The 23,684-nt window shown below is 42.5% G+C and overlaps 1 protein-coding gene across 3 annotated transcripts in view; it reads right to left on the bottom strand.

Annotated features, from left to right (window-relative positions):
* Positions 1 to 23,684, bottom strand: part of far1 (fatty acyl CoA reductase 1) — a 114,225-nt gene that overhangs the window by 42,930 nt on the left and 47,611 nt on the right. For all 3 annotated transcript variants that reach the window (XM_052029079.1, XM_052029077.1, XM_052029078.1), the window contains exons 2-5: positions 21,016 to 21,271; positions 12,253 to 12,428; positions 6,938 to 7,117; positions 5,295 to 5,472 (exon numbers count right to left, since the gene is read on the bottom strand). In XM_052029079.1, coding sequence (XP_051885039.1) covers positions 5,295 to 5,472; positions 6,938 to 7,117; positions 12,253 to 12,428; positions 21,016 to 21,204 — 723 coding nt within the window. In that variant the 5' untranslated portion in view covers positions 21,205 to 21,271. The remainder of the gene's footprint in view (positions 1 to 5,294; positions 5,473 to 6,937; positions 7,118 to 12,252; positions 12,429 to 21,015; positions 21,272 to 23,684) is intronic.

The following is a 23,684-nucleotide window of genomic DNA, read 5'->3' as shown; positions in this document are numbered from 1 at the left end:
GTGATCCTGTGGTACGGTTAACGACCAAACCAAGGATTGATGAGTCTGAGGATGATCCAGATGTTTACCCCTCGTGTGCGGTGACTCGAGCTAGAGCTAGAGAATTAGCCAAGACAGACAGTCCGGTGCAGTCTGATGTAGTTCCTTGTGACAGTCCTAAACAGGAAGAAAATTATGATGCCTTATCTGAGACTTTTCTGTCTTCACTGGAGGATCAACATCCTTATAGTGAGCCTGAATTTAAAGATTTGTCTTTGTCAAGGAAGGATTTTATGGTGGAACAGACAAAAGACCCTGAGGTGACAGAATTGAAAGAAAAAGCTCTCTCATGTGAGGAGATTGAGAAAGTGCCAACTGGATACTATGTCAAAAATGGAGTGTTAATGAGGAAATGGAGACCTCCTCATGTTCCTGTTACTGAGGAATGGGAAGTTATTCATCAGGTTGTTGTTCCAAAAGTTTATAGGGATGAGATTTTAAACCTGGCCCATAGTATGCCTTTGGGTGGTCATTTTGGTGTGAATAAAACTGTAGGGAAGATCTTGAAACAATTCTATTGGCCTGGTTTGAGAAAAGATGTGGTGATGTTTTGTCGAACCTGCCACACATGTCAGATGGTAGGTAAACCAAATCAAAAACCCCCTGTGGCTCCTTTGAAACCAATTCCTGCTTTTGGTGAACCCTTTTCGAAGGTGATTGTGGACTGTGTTGGTCCATTACCAAAGTCTAAGACTGGAAATCAGTATTTGTTAACCATCATGTGTGCCACTTCTAGATTTCCAGAGGCAATACCCCTTAGAAATATTAAGGCCAAGACGGTGTCAAAGGCTCTTGTAAAATTTTTTACCTTGTTTGGTTTGCCAAAAGAAATCCAATCTGATCAAGGTAGTAATTTTATGTCAAAAATTTTTCAACAAATAGTCTATGAGCTGGGAGCAAAGCAGATTGTATCATCTGCATATCACCCAGAATCTCAAGGAGCTCTGGAGAGATTTCATTCTACTCTCAAAAATATGCTGAAGACTTATTGCTTTGAAAACACCAAGGATTGGGACGAAGGTATCCATTTACTTTTGTTTGCCGTTAGAGAATCGATCCAGGAGTCAATAGGATTTAGTCCGTTTGAGCTTGTGTTTGGACATAGGGTGAGAGGACCTTTGGAGTTGTTAAGAGAGCAGTGGGTTAATGAGGAAGTTCACTTGAGTCTGTTGGACTATGTCCAAAAATTTAAAACTCGGTTGGAGAGAGTCTGCCAGCTAGCGAGAGAGAATCTGAAAACAAGCCAGATAAGAATGAAGACATATTTTGATAGACGTGCTCGGCCTAGGACATTCGCAGTGGGGCAAAAGGTGTTGGTATTTTTCCCTAGCCAAAATAATCCCTTGCAATCTCGTTTTTCTGGACCCTATGTTATTGAATCTCGAGTGACTGATCTAACATATATAATCAAAACACCAGATAGACGCAAGAAAACACAACTGTCATGTAAACATGCTAAAACCTTATTATGAGAGGGATTCAGTTGTGGCCTTGGTGGATGGTGTAAAGGTTGTTTCTAGAATGCCTGATGTTGATGTTGAGGAAGGCCAATTTAGACCAAATATTGTTCCATCGAAACTAAAAAACCAAAATATCCTGGAGAACCTTGAAACGAAGTTGGACCATTTACAAATTTCACAAAAACAACAGATGAGAGAATTAATTTTAAAATTTAAAAATCTGTTCCCAGATGTTCCAAACAGAACATCGATAATTACCCATGATGTTGACATTGGGGATGCAAAACCAATCAAACAACACCCATATCGAATGAATGTGGAAAAAAGTAAACTTGTTGATCAGGAAATAAAATACATGTTGGAAAATGATATTATTAGACATTCTACTTTAAATTGTTCGCCCTGTGTTATTGTACCTAAACCTGATGGAACTGTTAGATTTTGCACAGATTACAGGAAAGTGAATGCTGTAACAAAGTCAGATGCTTACCCTATTCCTAGGGTGGATGATTGCATAGACAGAGTGGGAAAGGCAAAATTTCTTACAAAGATTGACCTATTAAAAGGGTACTGGTGTGTTCCATTAACAGATAGAGGACGAGAGATTTCAGCCTTTGTAACCCCTTCTGGATTGTATGAATACAATGTTTTGCCATTTGGAATGAAAAATGCTCCGGCAACATTTCAAAGAATGATTAATTCAGTGATTCATGGGTTAAAACATACAGATGCCTACATTGACGACTTAGTGACTGGGAATGATACATGGGAGGATCACATCTCTGCGTTAGAAAGGTTGTTTGAAAGACTTTCCAAGGCTAACCTTACAGTTAACTTGGCTAAAAGTGAATTTGGCCATGCCACTGTGACGTATCTTGGTTATGTTGTAGGTCAAGGCAAGCAAGCTCCTGTTCAGGCAAAAGTTCAAGCAATATCTGAGTTCCCTATTCCCACAGGTACGAGGACTGTTAGAAGATTTTTGGGAATGGTTGGATATTATCGAAAATTTTGTAAAAATTTTGCTGATATTGCTCTTCCCCTAACTAATCTTCTGAAGAAGGGAGTAAAGTTTGTTTGGACAGATTCTTGTCAAGAAGCATTTAAGAAGCTGAAAGCCATTTTATGCTACCATCCTGTGCTCAGAACACCTGACTTTGAAAAGCCATTTTCATTAGCAGTAGATGCCAGTGATGAAGCTGCAGGAGCTGTGTTGTTGCAGAAGGGTGACCTTGATGATATTGACCATCCTGTAGCTTACTTTTCAAAGAAATTTAATGAGCATCAAAAGAATTATTCCACCATAGAGAAAGAATTACTGTCGCTTGTTTTAGCCTTGCAACATTTCAGTGTATATGTTTGCACCGCTCAGAAACCATTGACTGTGTATACAGATCATAACCCATTGGTGTTTCTGAGCCGAGTCAAAAACAAAAACAGAAGGCTGTTAAACTGGAGTTTAATTTTGCAAGAGTTTGATCTCATGATAACTCACATTAAAGGCAAAGATAATGTGATTGCTGATTGTCTTTCCCGATGTTAAATGGGAAACATGTATCTGTACTAATCTGATAGTCTGTAGTTGTGTAGCATGATAATTATTAACATTACTAACTGTATGCGCGGTTAAAATTTTCTTGGGAAAATTTTTTTTTAGGTGGGAGGTGTTACGGACTCAGTGAAAGTCCCTTTAAGATAGAGAGTGTGTGTGTATGTGTGTGTGGGGCGTGCTTACGTCAATAGAAGATAAAGGACGTAATGACGTTGTTGAAGAAGTCAGAAGAAGAAGAAGGAGAGAGAGAGAAGGGAGAGAGAGAGAAGGGAGAGAGACACCAGCCTGCTTGTTTTCTCTATCGATGGATGAGAAATAATAACCGTGTTTGCCACTGAAATCCATGTATGGAAGTTGGAAGTAATCCGGTGGAGTTCACTTTGTTGCTGACCTGTAGAAGGAAACAGGTATTTGTGTGTGGACGACCACGGTTCGGATGCTTTTCGGGGTGAGGAAGTCACTACCGAGTAAACACTGAAGTGTCGTTTGGGTTCCATCGTGGAACATTTGGATTTCGTATGTACTCTCTCTATGTTTTTCTACATCTACATCTTATCTTCAGACAACGGTGGTTGTTGAAGAAGCCCTTGCTCATGTTTCACCTTATGGCTTGCGGAACTGAACTTTAAGAACCATTCCGGAACTGGGAGTTTTGGACTTTGTCACACACACACACGAAGAGTTTAGTTTTGGGGTTAACGTTCGAGGTTTAACATTCTTGAATTCTAACATACTAACATTTTTTTTTTAACTTTTATTTTACGTATTATCATAAGTAGTGATTAATAAAATAGTTTTTAACACTGAATCATGCTCAGTGTGTTTCTTTTGTTGCTGGTTTGTGACAACCCTCACCAATTTTTATCAATGTACTATAGAAAGCATCCTATCCAGATGCATCGCGGCTTGGTATGGCAACTGCTCTGCCCGTGACCGCAAGAAACTGCAGAGGATTGTGGACACAGCTCAGCACATCATGGAAACCAGCCTCCCCTCCATGGACACTGCCTACACTTCTCGCTGCCTAGGTAAAGCAGCCAGCATAATCAAAGACACCACCCACCCCGGACATTCTCTCTTCTCCCCCCTTCCATTGGACAGAAGATGCAAAAGCCTGAAAGCACGTACCACCAGGCTCAAGGACACTTCATTATCACCCTGAGTTGGCTTAGCATTACTGAAGGTTGGGGGGTGAGGGGGTGGTGCATCACTGGACAACGTACACAGCCTCGGAGGTTTGACATGTCTGTTGTCCTCGTTAAAGAAATAAGATCACAAAGGTTTGTTGATGCACCAATTGATGGAGCTATGAGGGGCTTAGAGACACAATTCATCACACAGACAGCAGGCATGAAACCAACATCTCCGCTTACCACACAACTCGACCCACTCCAGCCAGTTATCACTGAAGAACACAAAGACCTCTAATTAGTCCCACTATCCTGTTTTCCCCATAGCCCCACATGTTCCTCCTTTTATGTACAATTTATGTTAATTTAAGTACGTTAACTACATTTGTCCTCGTCTTGTAATATACTGTGCTGCTGCAAAGAGCAGAGCAGACCTCTTGCAGAGAATTGTGGTCACAGCTCAGCACATCACAGAAACCAGCCTCTCCTCCATGGACTCTGTCTACACTTCTCGCTGCCTTGGTAAAGCAGCCAGCGTAATCAAAGACACCACCCACCCTGCACCTTCTCTCTTCTCCCCTCTCCCATCGGACAGAAGATGCAAAAGCCTGAAAGCACGTACCAACCAGACTCAAGGACAGCTTCTATCCCGCTGTTATAAGACTATTGAACAGACCTCTTGACCTCACGATCTACCTCGTTATGACCTTGCACGTTATTGTCTACCTGCACTGCATTTTCTCCTGTAACTGTGACACTTTATTCTGCATTCTGTTATTGTTTTCCCTTGTACTACCTCGATGCACCATGTAATGAATTGATCTGTAGGAACAGTATGCAAGACAAGTTTTTCACTGTACCTCAGTACATGTGACAATAATAAACTAATTCCAATCCTGTCAATTCCCCTCAGAATCATATATGCCTCATTAAAATCACCTCCCACACTTCTAAGTTACAGTGGATACAGACAAATCTTGTAAGTCATTCCCCTCATCTCAAAAGTCAAAGCACCTTAGTGATTTATGGCTACAAAAATGTTAAGAAAGTTAAAAGGCACTAATTTAAATTATTATTACTTTTATTTGTGTTTTAAAAAATTATCCATAAACTTACAGGAAATGGTTCCTTCCAGCTGGCTCCCACAATAGAAGGTCTAACAATAGCAACATTTAAGTTTCCACATTCTTGCTGCACAACATATTCTGCCATGGCTTTAGTATAGGTGTAGGTGTTTGGTCGTTCACCGATTAGTTTTCTCGTAATGTCCTGAACCAAATCATCATCCATCCACCTGTGGAACAATGGAAAACCATGGAAAAAAATTGAAACCTTTGAAAATTGTTATAATCTACTGTCTACCCCACTGTGAAAAGACTATTGAATGGTTCCCTTATATGATGAGATGGACTATGACCTCACGATCTACCTTGTTATGACCTTGCAACTTATTGTCTACCTGCAAGGCACTTCCCTGTAGCTGTGACACTTTACTCTCTATTCTGCTATTGTTTTTACCCTGTTCTACCTCAATGCACTGTTTAACAAATTGATCTGTACGAACAGTATGCAAGACAAGTTTTTCCACTGTACCTCGGTACAATTGACAATAATAAACCAATTCCAATTGGTTCCATTTAGGAAGGAAAAGCAAAATCAGGAGCTTTCAGCTATAAACACATGGGCAAAGTTTATATGTCAACAGTCCCACAGGAATAAATTAAAAAATTCAAGCAAAAAGCAAAATCTTCCTTCTTTGCAAAATAGAATATTACAGCTACTACAAAGTATGAATGTTAAAGTGAAAGAATACATTATTTCATGTCACCCAAGTACAATAGTTTCATGCTACCCCTAAATCCTGATACCATTCTAATACTAGAACAAGGGTGTGCCTTGAACTCCAGCACTTATCCAAATGAAAAACTGCTGGAGGAACTCAGTGGGTCAGGCAACATCTGTAGAGAAAAATGGACAGTCAACGTTTCCAGTCAACACCCTTCATCCAGACCACTCTGTTAAATAATTTAAAATCGCGGTGAACATGCAATGTTCCCTGGATATAGGTGGGAAGGGACTCGGGGGGGGGGGGGGGGGGTGGCAGTGGCAGCAGTGGGTTTGAAGATGGAGTCAAGGTATGAGTGAGGAGATAAGTTCAGTGGGGCAAGAGGAAATAGACAGTCGATGTTTCAGGTCAGGACGCTTCATCGGGACGGGAAAGAAAGAGGGAAGATAGCCAGCATAAAAAGATGGGGTGGGGGGGGGGTGCGGTGGAGCAAGAGCTGGCAGGTAATTGGTAGCACAGAGAGGGAGCAGTGAGAGAGGGTCTCACAGAACTCCCGAAGAGATGAAGAAAACCTCAGCGTAAGCAACTGTCCATTTCCTTCCACAGATGCTGCCTGACCCACTGAATTCCTCCAGTTCCTTTGTGTGTTGTTCTAGGTTTCCAGCATCTGCATTCATGTCTCCAGCCTACCAGGGCAGTCCAGTTTGTGAATCTTGGATAGGGGACAGAAACATCTGCAGTCTCTTGTATCTCCACTTTTTGGAATGAAACATGCAACTTAAACAATTTAAAATTTAATATCCCAGAATCTACAGAAGTTTTAAAATAGTTGGAAGACTTTTGAATGGCCTGTAAGCAAGGGAGAAATTATAAAGACAAGTAGTAATTGCATTGCAGGGACAAAGAAAATCTAACCAATCAAGTCATTCAGTTTTACACAAAGAGCTGGAAAGAAATAAGACAACAAACATACTCCAGAGCTTCAATCAATTTTTTAGGATCAACTGGAGGTGGATAAATGACCTCCTCAATATGCTTGCGATTGCAGTGTGCATAGGCAGTGGAAACATGAATGAAGACTTCAAGCTTCTTCATCAGCTGTGCAAATACAAGGAGCTGGCGGGTGGCAACCACATTCAACTGCATTGCATCTCTGCAAGGAAAAAACAAAGTTAATCAGCAAATATCTTGACACTCAATGCAGTAAGATAATGGCGATGAAACGTTCTGGCCAATTCTTTTACCAAGTAGAAAGGATGCAGTCTTGATTTTTTTAATGTCCCTCTGATTAAGAATGAATACAACACAGCCATAAGCAAAGATCAAACAGCAAATACTCCAAGTATGGTCTAACCAGAGTTCTATAGAGCTGCTACAATACCATTAAGGTGGATAATTCCCCAGGTTATTGAAAGAGGCAAGAGAGGAGACTGCTGGGGCCTTGACAAAGATTTTGCAACAGGCAAGGTACCAAAGGACTGGAGAGTAGCCAATGTTATTCCTTTGTTCAAGAAGGGAAATAAGGATAATTCAGGAAATGTTAGGCCAGTGAGCCTCATGTCAGTGGTAGGTAGGCTATTGGAGAGAATTCTTAGGGATAAGATTTACACGCATTTGGAAAAACATGACCTAATTAGGAACAGTCAGCAAGGCTTTGTGCAGGGCAGGTCACGTCTTACAAATGTTTTTGAGGAGGTGACGAAGGTGATCAATGAAGGTAAGGCAGTGGATGTTGCCTACATGGATTTTAGTAAAACATTTGACAAGGTCCTTCATGGTAGGCTGATCCAGAAGGTTAAGATGCATGGGATCCACAGTGACTTGGTAGTTTGGATTCAGAATTGGTTTGCCCACAGAACACAGAAGGTAGTGGCAGAAAGGTGTTATTCTGGCTGGAGGTCCATGACATGGTGTTCCACAGATGGTGCTGAGGCCTCTTGTTTGTGATGTATATAAATGACTTGGATGAAAATGTGGATGGGTGGTTCAGTAAGGTTACAGACAACATAAAGATTGGAGGAGTTGGACAGTGTAGGGGGCTGTTAAAGGATATAGCAGAATATAGATCAGTTACAGATATGGGTGGAGAAATGGCAGATTGAGTTTAATCTGAGCAAGTGTGAGATGTTGCACTTTGGGAAGTCAAATGCAAGGGAAAAGGATACAGTTAATGGCAGGACACTTAACAGCATTGATGTACAGAGGGATCTTGGGATCCAAGCCCACTATGTGACCACGCAAGTAGATAGGCATATGAGATGCTTGCCTTCATCGGTTGGGGCATTGAGTATAAGAGTCAGGAAGTCATGTTGCAGCTGTATAAAACTTTGGTTCGGGTGCACTTAGAGTACTGTGTGCAGTTCTGGATGCCCCGTTACAGGAAGGATGCAGAGACTTTGGAGAGGGTGCAGAAGAGGTTCACCGGGATGCCGCCTGGATTGGAGGATATGAACTAAAGAGAGGTTGGACAAACTTGGGTTGTTCTCTCTGCAGCATTGGAGGCTGAGGGGAGACCTGATAGAAGTTTATAATAAAAACCACTTTGAGATTATTTCCGAATGACTGCCAGGGGGAGTGATGGAAGCAGATACGATAGAGGCATGTAAGAGGCTGTCAGATAGACACATGAATATGCAAGAGATATGGATCATGTACAGGCAGAAGAGATTTAGTTTAATTCAGCATTGTGTGGGCTAGAGGGCCGGTTCCTGTGCTGTACTGTTGTATGTAATCTGCTGGAGGAATTTAGCAGGTCGATCAGCATCTGTGGTGAAAGGAATTGTTGGTCTTTTGGGTCAAAACCCTGCATCATTACTAAGAGTGGAGAGGGGAGATAGCCAATGTCAAAGGACAGGGGGATTGGCAGGGCAGGAGCCAGTGGGTGATTGGTAGACCGAGGAGGGGTGAAGGATGATGGACAGATGCAGCCAGGTAGGAGGGGAAGAGTGGAGATGGAAGACAAGAGGCAGGTAGACAAAAATAAGAGAGGTAGATTAGCCAGGTGGGAGGAGGGAGGGAGGGTGGAGGGTGATAAGGAGGAATACAAAGGTTACCAGTGGTGGATGTTATACCAACATTGTAGAAACAAAAACAATAGTTGAACAAGTTAGGTTAGGCACCATGTCATGCAGGCTTATGTATATAAAACATTTCAGAGGTAGGCAATAGATCAGATTTCATGTCAGAAATTAGAAGTAACCTACTTTCACAGACAAGTGCGCAAAATCTACTTGAAGCATGCTTTGTAATGAAAGTAAACAAGTTATAACAACAGCTGCAGATATGTTGACCGGTGTTTCCCAGTGCAGTACTCTCAAATGCAAGGTTGTACAACATTCATAATCCTCCTCCATAAAATGATTCATTCCAAAATTACAGCCAGAACATTCAGTAATATTGCATTCACTGTGTGGGTGGGGAAGACACAAGCAAATTGTACAAGAGAGAAAAATCAAAAAAGTACTGTATCATCTAAACCAGCTCCCGATGATTGTAGAGGGTGGGCGAGGTGGGGCTACTTCCAATGATACTGGCTTGTGCCAGGAACTCATTGATGCTAACCCACTAATGCTTTGGAGACACAGCATAGAAACCGAGCTACATAGCTACACCCAAAATTTCTTACCCCACTGCAACAACCCCCACGAATGCCTTTATCCTCACTTTGGAAAATTGCTGCTTGCTGGAACTTTTAGTCCCATGTTATTTTGCTTTCTCCACACTAACCTGTCCCTACAATTTCTACAACGCACCAATGATGAGTAATTGGGGTTATTTCGCACAGCTTTAATATTAGCAAAACCTTGCATGACAGGTCCCAACCGGTTTAACAAGAACTGACGACAAAAGAGAATGCACTTGCTGGGATCTGGAAAAACAAAGCTAGAAGAACTCAGCGGATCAAGCAGTATCTGTGGAGTCAGACTGCCAGTATATTGCAATACAGGAAGGGGGGGGGGGGGGGGGCTGAAGAGAGAGTAGGCAAAGCCTCGTGGATGATAGGTAGAACTAGGTAGGGAGGGGATGATAGGCAGATGGAACCAAGTAGGGGAGGGGTGAACAAAGGGAGGAGAAAACCAGGTGGACAGCTGTATGTGGGAGGGGAACGCTGGGGGTGTGGGTTAACTGAAATTGGAAAATTCAATATTCATACCATTAGACTACAAGCTACCCAGGCGGAAAGCAAAACGTTCTTCCAATTTGCGTTTGGCCTCTCCGTAGCAAAGGTGGCTGCGAGATGGTCACCGAGTCTGGGATTGCTTTCACCGACGTAGAGGCTACATCGGGAACACTGAATGCAGTAGACCAAGTTGGAGGAGCTGCAGGTGAACCTCTGCCTCACCTGGAAGGGCTGTTTAGGTCTCTGGATGATGGTGAGGGAGGGGGTGAAGGGACAGGTGTTGCAGGGGAAAGTCCTAAGGGACACAGATGGGGAGGGTTGAACAGACCAAGGGAGTCACAAAGAAAGTGGTTCCAGTTTTTGGTGGGGGGGGGGGGGAAATGAGGGAGAGAGGTGAAGATGTGACTGACGATGGGATCACATTGAAGCTGTCAGGAATGTCGGAGGATGATGCGTTGGATGTGGAGGCTGGTGGTGTGAAAGGTGATGACTGTTCTGTCTGGGGAGGGGTTGTCAGAGCAGGTGTGTGGGAAATGGAGAAAATACAAGTGAAGGCTCCATCAACTATGGAAGACAGGAAGCCACAATTCCTGAAGGAGGAAGACGTTTCAGAAATCCTGGAGTAAAGGTCTCAACTTGGAGATGGAGAAACTGAGAAAAGGAAACTGTATCCTTTCAGGAGGCAGGGTGGGAGAAGATGTAGTCAAGGTAGCAGTGGTTTATAGAAGATGTCAGTGGCAGGTCTGTCTCCTGAGATGGAGACAGAGAGATCCAGAAAAGGAAGAAGTGTCAGAGATGGTCCAAGTGAACTTGACGGCAGGGTAGAAATTGGTGGTGAAGGTGATGAAATTGACAAGTTCTGCAGGAGTCTCGACCTGAAACATCGACTTACACCTTTTGCCTCCATGGATGCTGCTTGACGCAAGTTCTCCCAGCGTTGTTTATTGTAACAAAAACTGATATTTGCTGAATCAACAGCCCATGATCCACCTAAACGTTCACTCGCTCCACCCCAACACACCACCTTGGACTTCAGTAATGGTTTCGACAAGGTCCCACGTGGTAGGCTGGTCTAGAAGGTTAAGGCACAAGAGATTTGCGTCTTGCTGACAAACTGGATCTAAAATTGGCCTGGTAATAGGAGGCAGAAAGGAGCGGTAGCTGGATGTTTTTCTGACTGGATGTAACAAGTGGTGTACCGCAGGGATCAGTGCTGCGACTTTTGCTGTTTGTAGCGTATACAAATGACTTGGATGAGAACGTAGGTGGTGGATTGCAGATAGAAAAGAAGGTTGTCCAAGGATTGAGTGGGATATGGATCAGTTGAAGAGTGGGCAGAGCAGTGGCACATGGAATTTAATCCACACGCGTGAGTTAATGCACTTTGGGAAGTCAAATTCTGGTAGGACACATACAGCGAATAGTAGGGACCTTAGGAGCATAGATGTACAGAGGGAACTCTGGGTGCAAGTCCATAACTCATTGAAATTAGTGACATAGGTGGATAAGGTAGTGAAAAAGGTATTTGGTAAGCTTGCCTTCATAGGCCAAGGCATTGAGTATAAGAGTTGGGACATCATGTTGCAGATTCACAACACATTGGTTAGACCATACCTGGTCACCATTCTACGAGGAGGATGCGGTAGCAACAGAGAGAGTGCAGAAGAGATTCACCAGGATGTAACCAGGAATGGAGATTGGATAGGCTGGGTTTATTTTCACTGGAACATAGGAGGCTGAGAGGTGACTTAATGGAAGTTTATAAAATAATGAGGGGCATGGACAAGTCTTTTTTCTAGGGCAGGGGTGCCTGGAACTAGAGGGGACAGGTTTCTGAGGGGGGAGAGATTTAGAGGGTGGTGGTTAGAAGGACAAGAAAGAAGATATTTGCATCAAGTTATTGTTAACTCTAAGATTCCAGATAGAAGGATGAGGGCATTAGAAATACCACCACCTTCAGGTTCCCCTACAAGTCACACACCATCCCAATTTGGAAGTAGCCGTTCCTTCATCACCACTGGATCAAACAGCTTTAGTGTTACCCAATATCACCTTCAAAGACTACCATGGTTCAAGAAGGTGCCTTCCAATTTTCAAGGGGTGCTGGAGATGGCCAATAAATGATAGTTCATCCTAGAAATGCATAAATATTTTTGAAAAATACTTACTTCAAAGTTTCATTGAAGCGCACGGTGGCTGCACAGTGGAAGACAATGTTAATGCAAGATATCAAGAGTTCCTTGTCAGCCTGGCTAAGACCAAGCTCTGGCTGAGTCAATTCACTGCTCACTGCTACAACCTTCTCTTTGAAATCCGGCTGCTCATCTCGCAGTCTGTCAAAAAGCTGCAAAGGCAAAGGTATATTAAATAACTGGCAGAATAGGTATAGGTATCCTAGCAGTAATTAACAGATCTGAAGGTCAAAGGTATCAGCAAAACTGCAGTGTGTAAACTCTCAATGCAAATGGTAGAGACTAGGATTACAATTCAGAACCAGGACCAACATGACTTCAAAAGGTTACTGCAATTTTTTTTAAGGTTAAAACTCAGCTATAGTTGTGGAAAAGAGTATAATTAATATTCAAGTATGTCAAAGCACAGAGTGGCTGACTAGTAGGCAACACACCCACCACAGTCATAAGCTTGTGAAATGTTGTAAGAGAGGGGAGCATATCTGTGTAGAAAAAAATAAAAGCAATGATGCCTCTGCTGCGCCATTTGAGAGGAGTGTTGGAAATATTTAGCAGCTCAGGCAGTTAGAGAATCAAAGGTTGGTGGGTAGTTCCATGCGGAGATAGTCACGGCCTGAGCCTTTGAGGCACTAATGCTACTCATCAGTGCATACCTTCATACTGTTTAGGTCTTGTTGCTCACACACAAGGGCTGCCTCCTTTGCTGAGTTATGAAAAGAATCAAACATTCTTCAGGGAACACGTCTACTTCTGATCTCATGATGGAACGAAGATCGATGAAGCAGCTGAAAAATGGTTCATCTGAGGACAGCTCTGAGATAGCCTGGCAACAATGTCCTGAAGCTGAGATGATTGACCTTCAACACCACAACCATCTTAGTTTGCGCAAGATACAATTCCAACCACTAGAGCATTTTCTTCTTGATGCCAATTGCCTTCAGTTTTTTTTCAGGATTATTTGTTGTTGTTGTTACAGAGAGAAAGAAGGAATGAAGTCATAGAAGAAATTATAAACCAGCATGAGAAGTCAATATCTATCAGAGATCCCCACCATCTGGGCCGTGCCATCTTCTCGCAGCTCCCATCAGGCAGGAGGTACAGAAGCCTGAAGTCCCACACCACCAGGTTCAAGAATAGAGGTTTCCCTTCAACCATTCAGTTCCTGAACTAACCGACAAAACCCTAATCACTACCTTAGTATATGACCACCTTGGACTACAATGGAGTCTATATTTTTCTGTTCTAATTATGTTCTTTCTTGTAAAAATTGTGTATAATTTACCTTTATGTTTTTCTTGTGAATGCTGCTTATCTGATGCTATGTGCCTGTGATGCTGCTGCAAGTATGTTTTTCGTTGCACTTATGCATACATGTACCTGTGCATATGACAATAAACTCAACTTTGATTTTTTTCTATCTCGGTGTTCTGGACAGAGAGTCAATGCAGAGCGAAAAGCATAGGAGCGGTGGATGAAATGAGGAACAAGGAATGGGACTGATAGATTTGCTCTACTAGGAAGCTGGCACGGACCCAGTGGCCTGAGTAGCATCCCGTATCCTAAGGAGGAATTTTGGATGAGCTAAATTAAGGAATTCATAACAAAAGTGGCTGTACTTCAAAAGTATTTTATTTGCTGTCCTAAATCTGAAACTTCTGCAAAAGTTTTTGACAAGCTAAAACAACTGTGAAAACTCTGACCTCAAATGGATTCAGAACAAACTTCAGGATTTCATGAGGCCATTTACAGCAAAATGTAAATGAAAACAAATTTATCTTTAAAATTCTAAGGTAGAGCCAAGAGCGTTTGGACAAACAGGTCGGTGTGGGACTGGGAAGGAGAGTTAAAATGACCAGCAACCAGAAGCTCAAGATGGCCTTTGTGAAAAGAGCACAGGTGTCCACAAAGTCGCCTAGTCTACACTTGGTTTCAAGGTTAATAGGCTGGCGAAGAAACATGAGAATATTCACTCATTAAGCAATGTGGACAAGAGGAAAAGTTTTTACAGGAAAGGAAAGCCATTAAAAACCAAAAGCATCCTACATTTCTTTTTAAAATGAGACTCACATGAAGTAGCAATGATAAATTTATGCCCCTCAGTAATTAGACCACAGCAACTTGCACTTTGCACCACTTAGTGCCCTGTCACAAAACAAAGCTATGGGCAGGGACTACACTTGCCAGGGTCACACCAAGGTTGATAAAATGTATTGGTATATTATTGTCACTTGTTCCGAGTACAGTGAAAAGCTCATCTTGCATACCGTTCGTACAGACCAATTCATTATGTAGATAGGGGACACCCAAATGACATCCACTGAAGTGAAAATACAGTGCTTGATGGGTTTCTAAAATTTTGGAATCAATTTAATATGATATAAAATACAACAATTGCTCCATTACAACTTAGTTGCTGCCTCAGTGTTTGGTTTCTGTGCTTGGTAAATGCTGCATTAAGTCTTTTGTGTCTGCATTAAGTTACTGTTAACTCTCGTGTGCCAGACAGATGTGTTTGCTGTCTACCAATTGTAGCACTTTGGAATACACCCGGATAAGATTAGTGCTAGCTGGCTGCAGGCATCCTTTCCATTCCACGTTGGGTATCGATTGTGTCTGTGACACCAGTTGTTTCAACATTCTGGCAGTTTTGCAAGCAGCCTGTGGCCACAGGTCCAATATATTGACTTCAAGCACCTTCCCTTATAGAGATCCATCAGTGGCCACTATTTGTTTGCACTCTCAAAGGGTAAAACTGATTCAGAGGGTTCAAATCCCAATCCAGACACAAGCACAAAGAAATATTAATAGAAAATAATGGAAACATCTGAAGAATATCTGACTCGAGACATTAACTGTTCCCCTTTCTACAGATGCCACCTGACTGACTGAATGGTTCCAATAGTTTCTGTTTTTATTTCAGAGTTCCAGTATCTGCAACTTTTTTTTGATTTCCACTTGAGGACAAAGATAGAGTCATAGAGGAATACAGCGCAGATACAGGCCCTTCAGCCCAACCAGTCCATGCCGACCATGGTGCCCACCCAGCTAGTCCCAATTTCCTTCATTTGACCCATATCCCTCCAAGCCCCGGCCCTCCATGTACCTATCCAAGTGCTTCTTAAATGATACTGTTGTACCTTCTTCTGGCAGCTCATTCCATATACTCACCACCCTGTGTGGAAAAAGTTCCCTTTAAAGTCCCCTTTAAATCTTTCCCCTCTCACCCTAAACCTATGCCCCCTAGTTTTGGACTCCCCTACCCTGGGGAAAATACTGCTACCATCCACCTTATCTACACCTCTCAATTTTAAACTAGGTTTAAACTCCAAGGAGTACTGCGTTGTCGGAGATGGAATTTCAAATGATACCTGGATTAAAGATCCCAATTTGAGTCAGAGCTAGAGTTATCCTCAGTGTCCTGTTGACCAATCACAATCACCAGATAGCACATTCATTACTTGTTATCTTGTTGTCAGGGAGTGAAATTTTCACATGACAATATTTCTAACAGCACCTCATTGGTTGTTGAGTACTTTGGGGCATCAGGCTGTAAAAGGCACTACAGAAATGCAAGTCACACTTTTCCATTCCTTCTGCGACTTTGCTTTCCAACGCTCAGTCTCTAATGGAATCTGGATCGCACTGGAATTTTCCTCAATACCATTATATGTCAATACAACCATGCTCACTGCAATTATGAAACTGATCAGGATGCTTAAAACATTGGGAAGATGCAATAACAGAGACATGCAGAATTAAGTTCCTTAGAAAGGTGAAAAATAGGAGACAATATTGAAATTTGAACCAACTTCAAGAACCATCTTTCTACTATTTGAAATGCTCCATGCCTAGAAGCCATGGATGCAGCGGTTTGAAACTGGCACTTGCAAGATGGAAATGGGATAATTTGTTAGACGAGGAGGAAAGCAAGCAGGAAAATAGGGTTGCAGATCTGTCACGATCAAATTGAATGGCAAGGAAGGTTGATCATGTCCTTAGAGATCCTGTTAACTTTTGCCAGAAGTCTGCTCTTGTGAACAGCCTTGGAATGTATCTCACATAACAGGCTGTGACTGGTTTCCCCTAACTTTGCATTGGTGTGAAAATGTAGTAGTAAAATTAGGACAGGTATTTTAAATAGAGCTCTGAATTATGGTTACACCCAATATTCCCAGTAGATATAATGCAAACTACAAACAGCGATGATCACAAAAGATATATTCAAGAACAAATGGAAGCTTTTTGAAACATTACTGTTGCTGCGAAACCCGTATTATTTAATTAAAAATTAATTGGCTAAGAATGGGGAAAACAAAAGGGAAGATAAAAATCAACACATGCACAACCTCACTTTTTTTCCCTAAACAGAAGCCAAGGCAAAGGGCTAATTTGAAAAGGAAAGAAAATCCACAAAAGCAAATAAAGTAACGCCCAACTCACTCCGAGCCTTTCACAAATAGTCAGGGCGCATGCAACTGCTTGCTTTGCCTATCCTTCTGCTGCTCGGGCATTTTTGGCAAGAATTTCTCATGTTAATTACAGGTCAGTAAATTTTCATTGCAAATTTCAGATCCTAGTTGTCAAGAATGGACGTGTGGAACATTTGGTTTATGTATCCCTTCCGTTCTGTTCTCTGTGACAAAATGCAGCCTAGTGTGACAAATGCACAAAGTAAAAATTTAACTAGGTCAACCCATAGTAAAAGAAAAGCTGTATGGTAATGCTTGTATTTCCAAACAGCTCATGTCAATTACAAATCACATTTATACAGCACTTTTAATGTAACATTACACCACAAGGTGTGTCACAGAACAACATGGATATTGAGCCACAAAATATTAGTACAAAACAATGTGTTTTTAGGACAGTTTTCAGAGAAAATTCCAGGGACAGCTGCAATGCCAAGGTGATATACTGGCTCTCTCCCCTCTGTCTTTCAGCTCAGATGAAGGGTTTCCACCCTGAAAGACTCAGCTGTCCATTTACCTCCACAGATGCTGCTCGACCCGCTGGGTTCCTCCAGCATCTGGTGTGTTGTTCCGGATTCCAGCGTCTGCAGTCTCCTATGTCTCCGTCGAGTGGTGCAGCAGAGAGGCAGGCCCATCGGCCCACAATGTCTGTGCTGAACACGATACAGACACAGTAGTGTAGTGGTTAGCGTAACGCTATTACAGCGCCAGCGAACCGGGTTCAATTCCCGCCGCTGTCGGTAAGGAGTTTGTACGTTCTCCCCATGACTGCGTGGGTTTCCTCCGGGTGCTCCGGTTTCCTCCCACATTCCAAAGATGTATGGGTTACGAAGCTGTGGGCATGCTATGTTGGCGCCGGAAGCGTGGTGACACTTGCGGGCTGCCCCCAGAACACACTGCGCAAAAGATGTATTTCACTGCGTGTTTCGATGTACATGTGACTAATAAAGAAATCTTATCTTAGAATAACAAGAGGACAGAAATGGAGGAGTGTGGTGATCACAAAGGGTTGTATGACTGAAGAAAGTTATAGAGATACGGATAGGCCACTTACATGTCCAAGGAACGGCAGGCTGTAAAGCAGCACGGGAAAAAAATAATTGTGTTGTCCAAAACAGACATTTACAACGACAAACAACCTGCTGGAGGAACTCAGCAGGTAAGAACGTGGTTGAAGAGCAGTAGAAACCAGAGGGGCAGCAGTGAGGGGGTCTCACAGAACTCCCAGAGAGAAGGAAAACTTCTTCAAAGTGCACATACCTTGAAGAGACTGCGCAGTGGAGTAGTAAACTGGAGAGACAAGAGACTGCAGATGCTGGAATCAAGAAAAAGTGAGTCTTGGTAAGAATGTGGTCGAAGAGTCTCTTGTGAAGAGGCTCTTCGCCCCATCAGACGCATGGTCAGAAAAGACATCCACCTGATTGCCAACTTTAAGGACCAAGGCCTTAGTCCTGCAGGGCTCTTCAAATACCCCTTTAAACTCTCACATTTTCACCTCCATTACCCTTTCCATAGAACCATAGAACAATACAGGCCCTTCGGCCCACCATGTTGTGCTGACCTTTAAACCATGCCTAAGACTAGCTAACCCCTTCCTCCCACATATCCCCCTATTTTAAATTCCTCCATATGCTTATCTAACAAGCTCTTGAACTTGACCAATGTATCAGCCTCCACCACTGCCCCAGGCAGCGCATTCCATGCCCCAACCACTCTCTGGGTGAAAAACCTCCCTCTGATATCTCCCTTGAACTTCCCACCCATAACCTTAAAGCCATGCTCTCTTGTCTTGAGCACTGGTGCCCTGGGAAGGAGGCACTGACTGTCTACTCTATCTATTCCTCTCAATATTTTATATACCTCTATCATGTCTCCTCTCCTCTCATCCTCCTCCTTTCCAGTGAATAAAGCCCTAGCACCTTAAGCCTCTCCTCATATTCCATACGCTCTAATCCAGGCAGCATCCTGGTAAATCTCCTCTGCACCCTCTCCAATGCCTCCACATCCTTCCTATAATGCGGCGACCAGAACTGAACACAGTACTCTAGGTGTGGTCTAACTAGAGTTTTGTAAAGCTGCATCATCACTTCGCGGCTCTTAAACTCAATCCCACGACTTACAAAAGCTAGCATCCCTTAGGCCTTCTTAACTGCTCTATCCACCTGTGAGGCAACTTTCAGTGAACTGTGAATATCAACCCCCAGATCCCTCTGCTCCTCTACACTGCCAAGTACCTTGCCATTTACCTTGTACTCTGCCTTGGAGTTTGTCCTTCCAAAGCGTACCACCTCATGCTTCTCCAGATTGAACTCCTTTCAGGCAGAGTGCCAGACTTTCACTGTGTGGAAGATAAATAAACTCTCTCAACTCCCTTCTAATCCTTCTTAAAAACATTCTCCTGGCTTTTGACTCCTCTGTAATTAGACATAGGCCCTTCCTATTATTCTATACATGGACATCATTCACGTCGACCCTTGCTCTCCATGGCTGCTAAGGAAATAACCCAGCCTATTCAACGTTTCCTCATGGCTATAACTTTCGAGCCCTGGCAACATCCTCTGCAATCACATCTCTCCTGTCACATGAGGACTGGAACTGCATGCAGCACTCAAACTGCGGTCTAACTTGTGATGTATGCATCCAGCATAATCTCCCTCTTACATCCTATGCACTCTACAGCTGCTCCCAAGGACAGATTGAGACAAACAACTACTACTGCTGGAAGATTATTAACTCAATAAAAGACAGCATTTGGTCTGCCAACAACATGCTGATCTGCCTATAACCAAACAGGAATGGGATTGCTATGTGAGCTGGCACTGACTTGATGGGTTGAATGGCTTCCTTCTATGTCATAAGGAAATATGACATGTTGCAGACTAGCACATTCCACAATCCAGGACAACATTCTGAGGGAAGGCTAAGTGTTACGGTGAAAAGACCACAGTTTAAGACCTTGCCACCATTACACACTGGTTGGATGCTCAAGCAATGTATACAAAGGTGTCACACAAATGTATTGATATGGCTTGTATTACAAATGGTAACACACGAGTCAACTACACATTTTCATTAGAAACAAGCGCAGGAAACCCCGGTGTTACGGAGGGGTTGCGTTCCTAGAAAACAGGCTGTATCACGATGTTCCATAATGCAAAGCCTCATTATCTGCACACGTGTCAAGAAACAAGTGCTTAAAAAAATATAGTACTTATTTACTTTATCTTCCTATACAAATGCTGAGAGAGTGAATTTTATTCCGTAAATCATATTGTTGGGTCATGAATTCTATTAGGACAAACTTCCATTACCCAAATGGTCATAACGCAAGGGTCACCTGTATGACAGAAAAGTTCTACATCATCACAAGAAAAGCATCCCCACATGGCTTTAACCATCCTGCTACCTTTAAGGACACTTTTAGATTTCTCTAATCCTCCACATCTCAGTATCTTTTAAATTTTCATATAGTCCTGTCTTGTTGCACCCCTCTGGAATGAATCGTAGTTGCTAATTTTCTGTCTAATTACACCTGTACTTTCCTGCATCTAAAGCTTTCCTCATTCTCAATCACACCACCGATTTTTGAATCATCTGCAAACTTTTTTTTAAATGATGTTCTCCACATTTAAGTCACAAATAGCAAGGGAATGAGCACCAAGCCATGGAACCCTACTGATAACAGCCTTCAAGTCACAAAAACACCCAGCAACCTTTACTTCTTGTCTTTGAGCCTTAAGCCAATTTTGGATCCAATTTGCCACACTCCCTGGGACCTCATGGATTTTCCTTTTGACACACCACCAGGTTCAAGAACAGCTACTTCCCTTCAACCATTCAGTTCTTGAACCAACTGGCAAAACCCTAATTATTAGTTCAGCAAACACTATGACCACTTTGCACTAAAATGGACTTTGTGTTCTTTCTTGTAAAAATGTATAATTTATGTTTTTCTTGTGAATGCTGCTTATCTGATGCTATGTGCCTGTAATGCTGCTGCAAGCAAGTTTTTCATTGCACCTGTGCATACACGTACTTGTGTATGTGACAATAAACTCGACTTTGACTACGCGTGACCTTGTCAAAAGCCCTGCTGAGATATTTGAGTCTCCTTTTTAAAATCAAAGATATAATAACAAATGTGAACAATGAGCAGAAAATAAAACAGATCGTGAGATATAGTTCAAGCACATTTCTCTGCTCTTCACGGTGTCTTCACATCATAACACAAGAACTCTGAAAAATGTAACCATTTCTGGAACACGTTTACCTTGCTGTTGAGCATTTCTTGAACACGTGCTTGAGAATTCTGGCCTGCTTTGGCTCTCACTAGAATATACGCAGTCTTGACTCCGGGACAAGAGCGCAGCAGCTTCTCAAGCAGCACCTTCCCCATGAAGCCAGTGGCCCCAGTGATGAGAACATTCTTGCCCAAGTAGAACTCTGGTATCGACACCATGCTGCCTTCACAATGCGACCAGCAGAACGTTAGCTGGTTCTGTCTGGATTCTGAAACCTATGGCAGCCTGGTAGGGATAAATGAGAAAACAATTAAGAACAAGTTTCACAGAGCATCCACCACATTCCCTCTCCCAACTCAACACAATGAGCACAGAGTAAAACATGGAGACGAAGGATCTCGACCCGCAAAGTCCATTTTCCTCCATAGATGCTGCCTGACCTGCTGAGCTCCTCCAGCATCTCATATGTTGCTACAGAGTAAAACATGATCAATACTGCTTGCTATATTCACAATGTGAGACACGTGGAGAATTAACAATGAAAAAAAATAAAGACTCTGATTCTGGATTGGACTTAAAAATAGGAACTAAAAATATCCCAATTACAAAGGATAATAAGTGAGTTATAGAGAGGGAGGAACTTAAAACACTCAACTAGAGAAAAAAAAGAGTAGGCAAACTAATGGGAGCCAAGGCCAACAATTCCCTCCAACCTGATAGCTTGCATCAGGAGGACTTAGAACAGAAAATATAGAACAGTACTGGTATTGGTTTATTATTGTCACTTGTACCGAGGTACAGTGGAAAACTTGTCTTGCACACCGTTCCTACGGATCAATTCATTACACAGTGCACTGAGGTAGTACAGGGTAAAAACAATACCAGAATACAGGGTAAAGTGCAAATTTAAAAGAGTAGAATGATTATAGTAAGAGTAATGAGTAGATCTGCAGAGAGCAGCTTGCAATGAGTTGCCACACTCCCGCGCCACCTTGTATAGCAGAACAGACCCTTCAGCCCACCGACCATGATGTCAATTTAAACTAATCCCTTCTGTCTGAACAAGGTCCATATCCCTCCATTCCCTGCCCGTTCATGTGACTATCTAAATGCTTCTTAAACATTGCTATTGTATCTGCTTCTACCACTTCCAGCGCATTCAAAGCACCTACCATTGTTTGAAAAAAAATTGCCTCGTAAACCTCCTTTAAACTTTCCCCCTCCACCTTAAACTATGCCCTCTAGTACTTGACATTTCCATCCTGGCAAACAGACTCAGACTATCTACCCTATGCTTCTCATAGTTTTATTTACTTCTATCAAGGAGCCCTTCAGCTCCCAGCGCTCCAGAGAAAACAATCCAAGTTTGTCGAACCTCTTCTTACAGCGAATACTCTCCAATCCAGGCAAGCTCTTGGTGAACCTCTTCTGCACCCTCTCCAAAGCCTCCACATCCTTCCTGTAATGCCAGAAAGTGGCTGCACAGGTAGTGGATGTGTTGGTTGTAATCGAAAAAAAACATTCTGAACAGGACATTTGTAACCCATCTAAATGTATATTTGAACAAGTACAGAGGATGCTGTAAGGATCCCAGTTATTCCCATCCTTGGATGCCAAGATCGTTTTAGGTAATGTACGAAATTTCCAGTATTTTACCTCCAGGATCCAGTTCTCAATGACTTTTTTTCCCCATGTGCTTGTTGTTTTTAAAATACAAAATCTCCACAGGAATAATCTGCCTGCAATTCCCTCTTCACTTTTACCAACAACCTGTTCTGAGCTATAAATGCTACCTATGCTGACATGTCACTTGTACCCCAAGTTCACAGCTTCATGGACAATACAGAGTTTTAGAATTTAATCTAGGTTGACAATCCAATGTTGAGGAAAAGCTCCATTCTAAAGACGGTGCCTGTTCCTGAGATCAAAGGTCCCAGTTCACATTCTGCTGGACATTAAAGCCATCAGTTCACTATTTGAGCCAGGGAACACAAGTCTCCAGGTGTCACAGTCAATGTCCTATCAACATATATTGATGTAGATAGGGTAATGAAGTCATAGGGATAATTGCCTACATTAGCCAGGGTAGAATATAAGAGCAAGGAGGTCTTCGTACAACTGGTTAGGCCACAGCTGGAGTTATGTATGCTGTTCCACTCGCCACACTACAGGAAGGATGTCATTGCACTGAAGAGGATGGAGAAGAGCTTCACCAGTGTATTCCCTGCGATGGAACATTTCATTAATGAGGAGACAGGGTTTGTTTTCCTTGAAGCGGAGGCAGCCTGATAGAAGTATACAAAATAAGAGGCAGGGTCCTGACACGAAACGTCGATCACCTGCTTCTCTCCACGGATGCTGCCCGGCCTGCTGAGTTCCTCCAGCATCACAGTGTTTTTCATCTTGATTCCAGGACTATGCACTTGTACTCCTAGGTCCCTCTGTGTTCCATTACAGTCCCTAGGGCCCTCCATATAAAAATAAATTTCCACTGGAAAGAAGTCTGAGGAGCCACTTAGTCGAGTTGTATAAAATTATGAAGTTTGACAGGCAAGACTTCAATGTTTCCTTTTGTGCAAGCCCAAAACTACAAGTTGAAGACAATTTATATACCCACTCAGATCTGTTCTTTACAAACTCAGGGAGAGTTAAAATGCAGACAGTATCATGTAACATAGAAATAAAGAATGCACATGCA

The sequence above is a fragment of the Pristis pectinata genome, chromosome 14 (assembly GCF_009764475.1).
Source record: "Pristis pectinata isolate sPriPec2 chromosome 14, sPriPec2.1.pri, whole genome shotgun sequence".
NCBI lineage: Eukaryota > Metazoa > Chordata > Chondrichthyes > Rhinopristiformes > Pristidae > Pristis > Pristis pectinata.
Note: the sequence above shows the minus strand (reverse complement) of the source record. Positions and strands in the feature narration are given on the sequence as shown.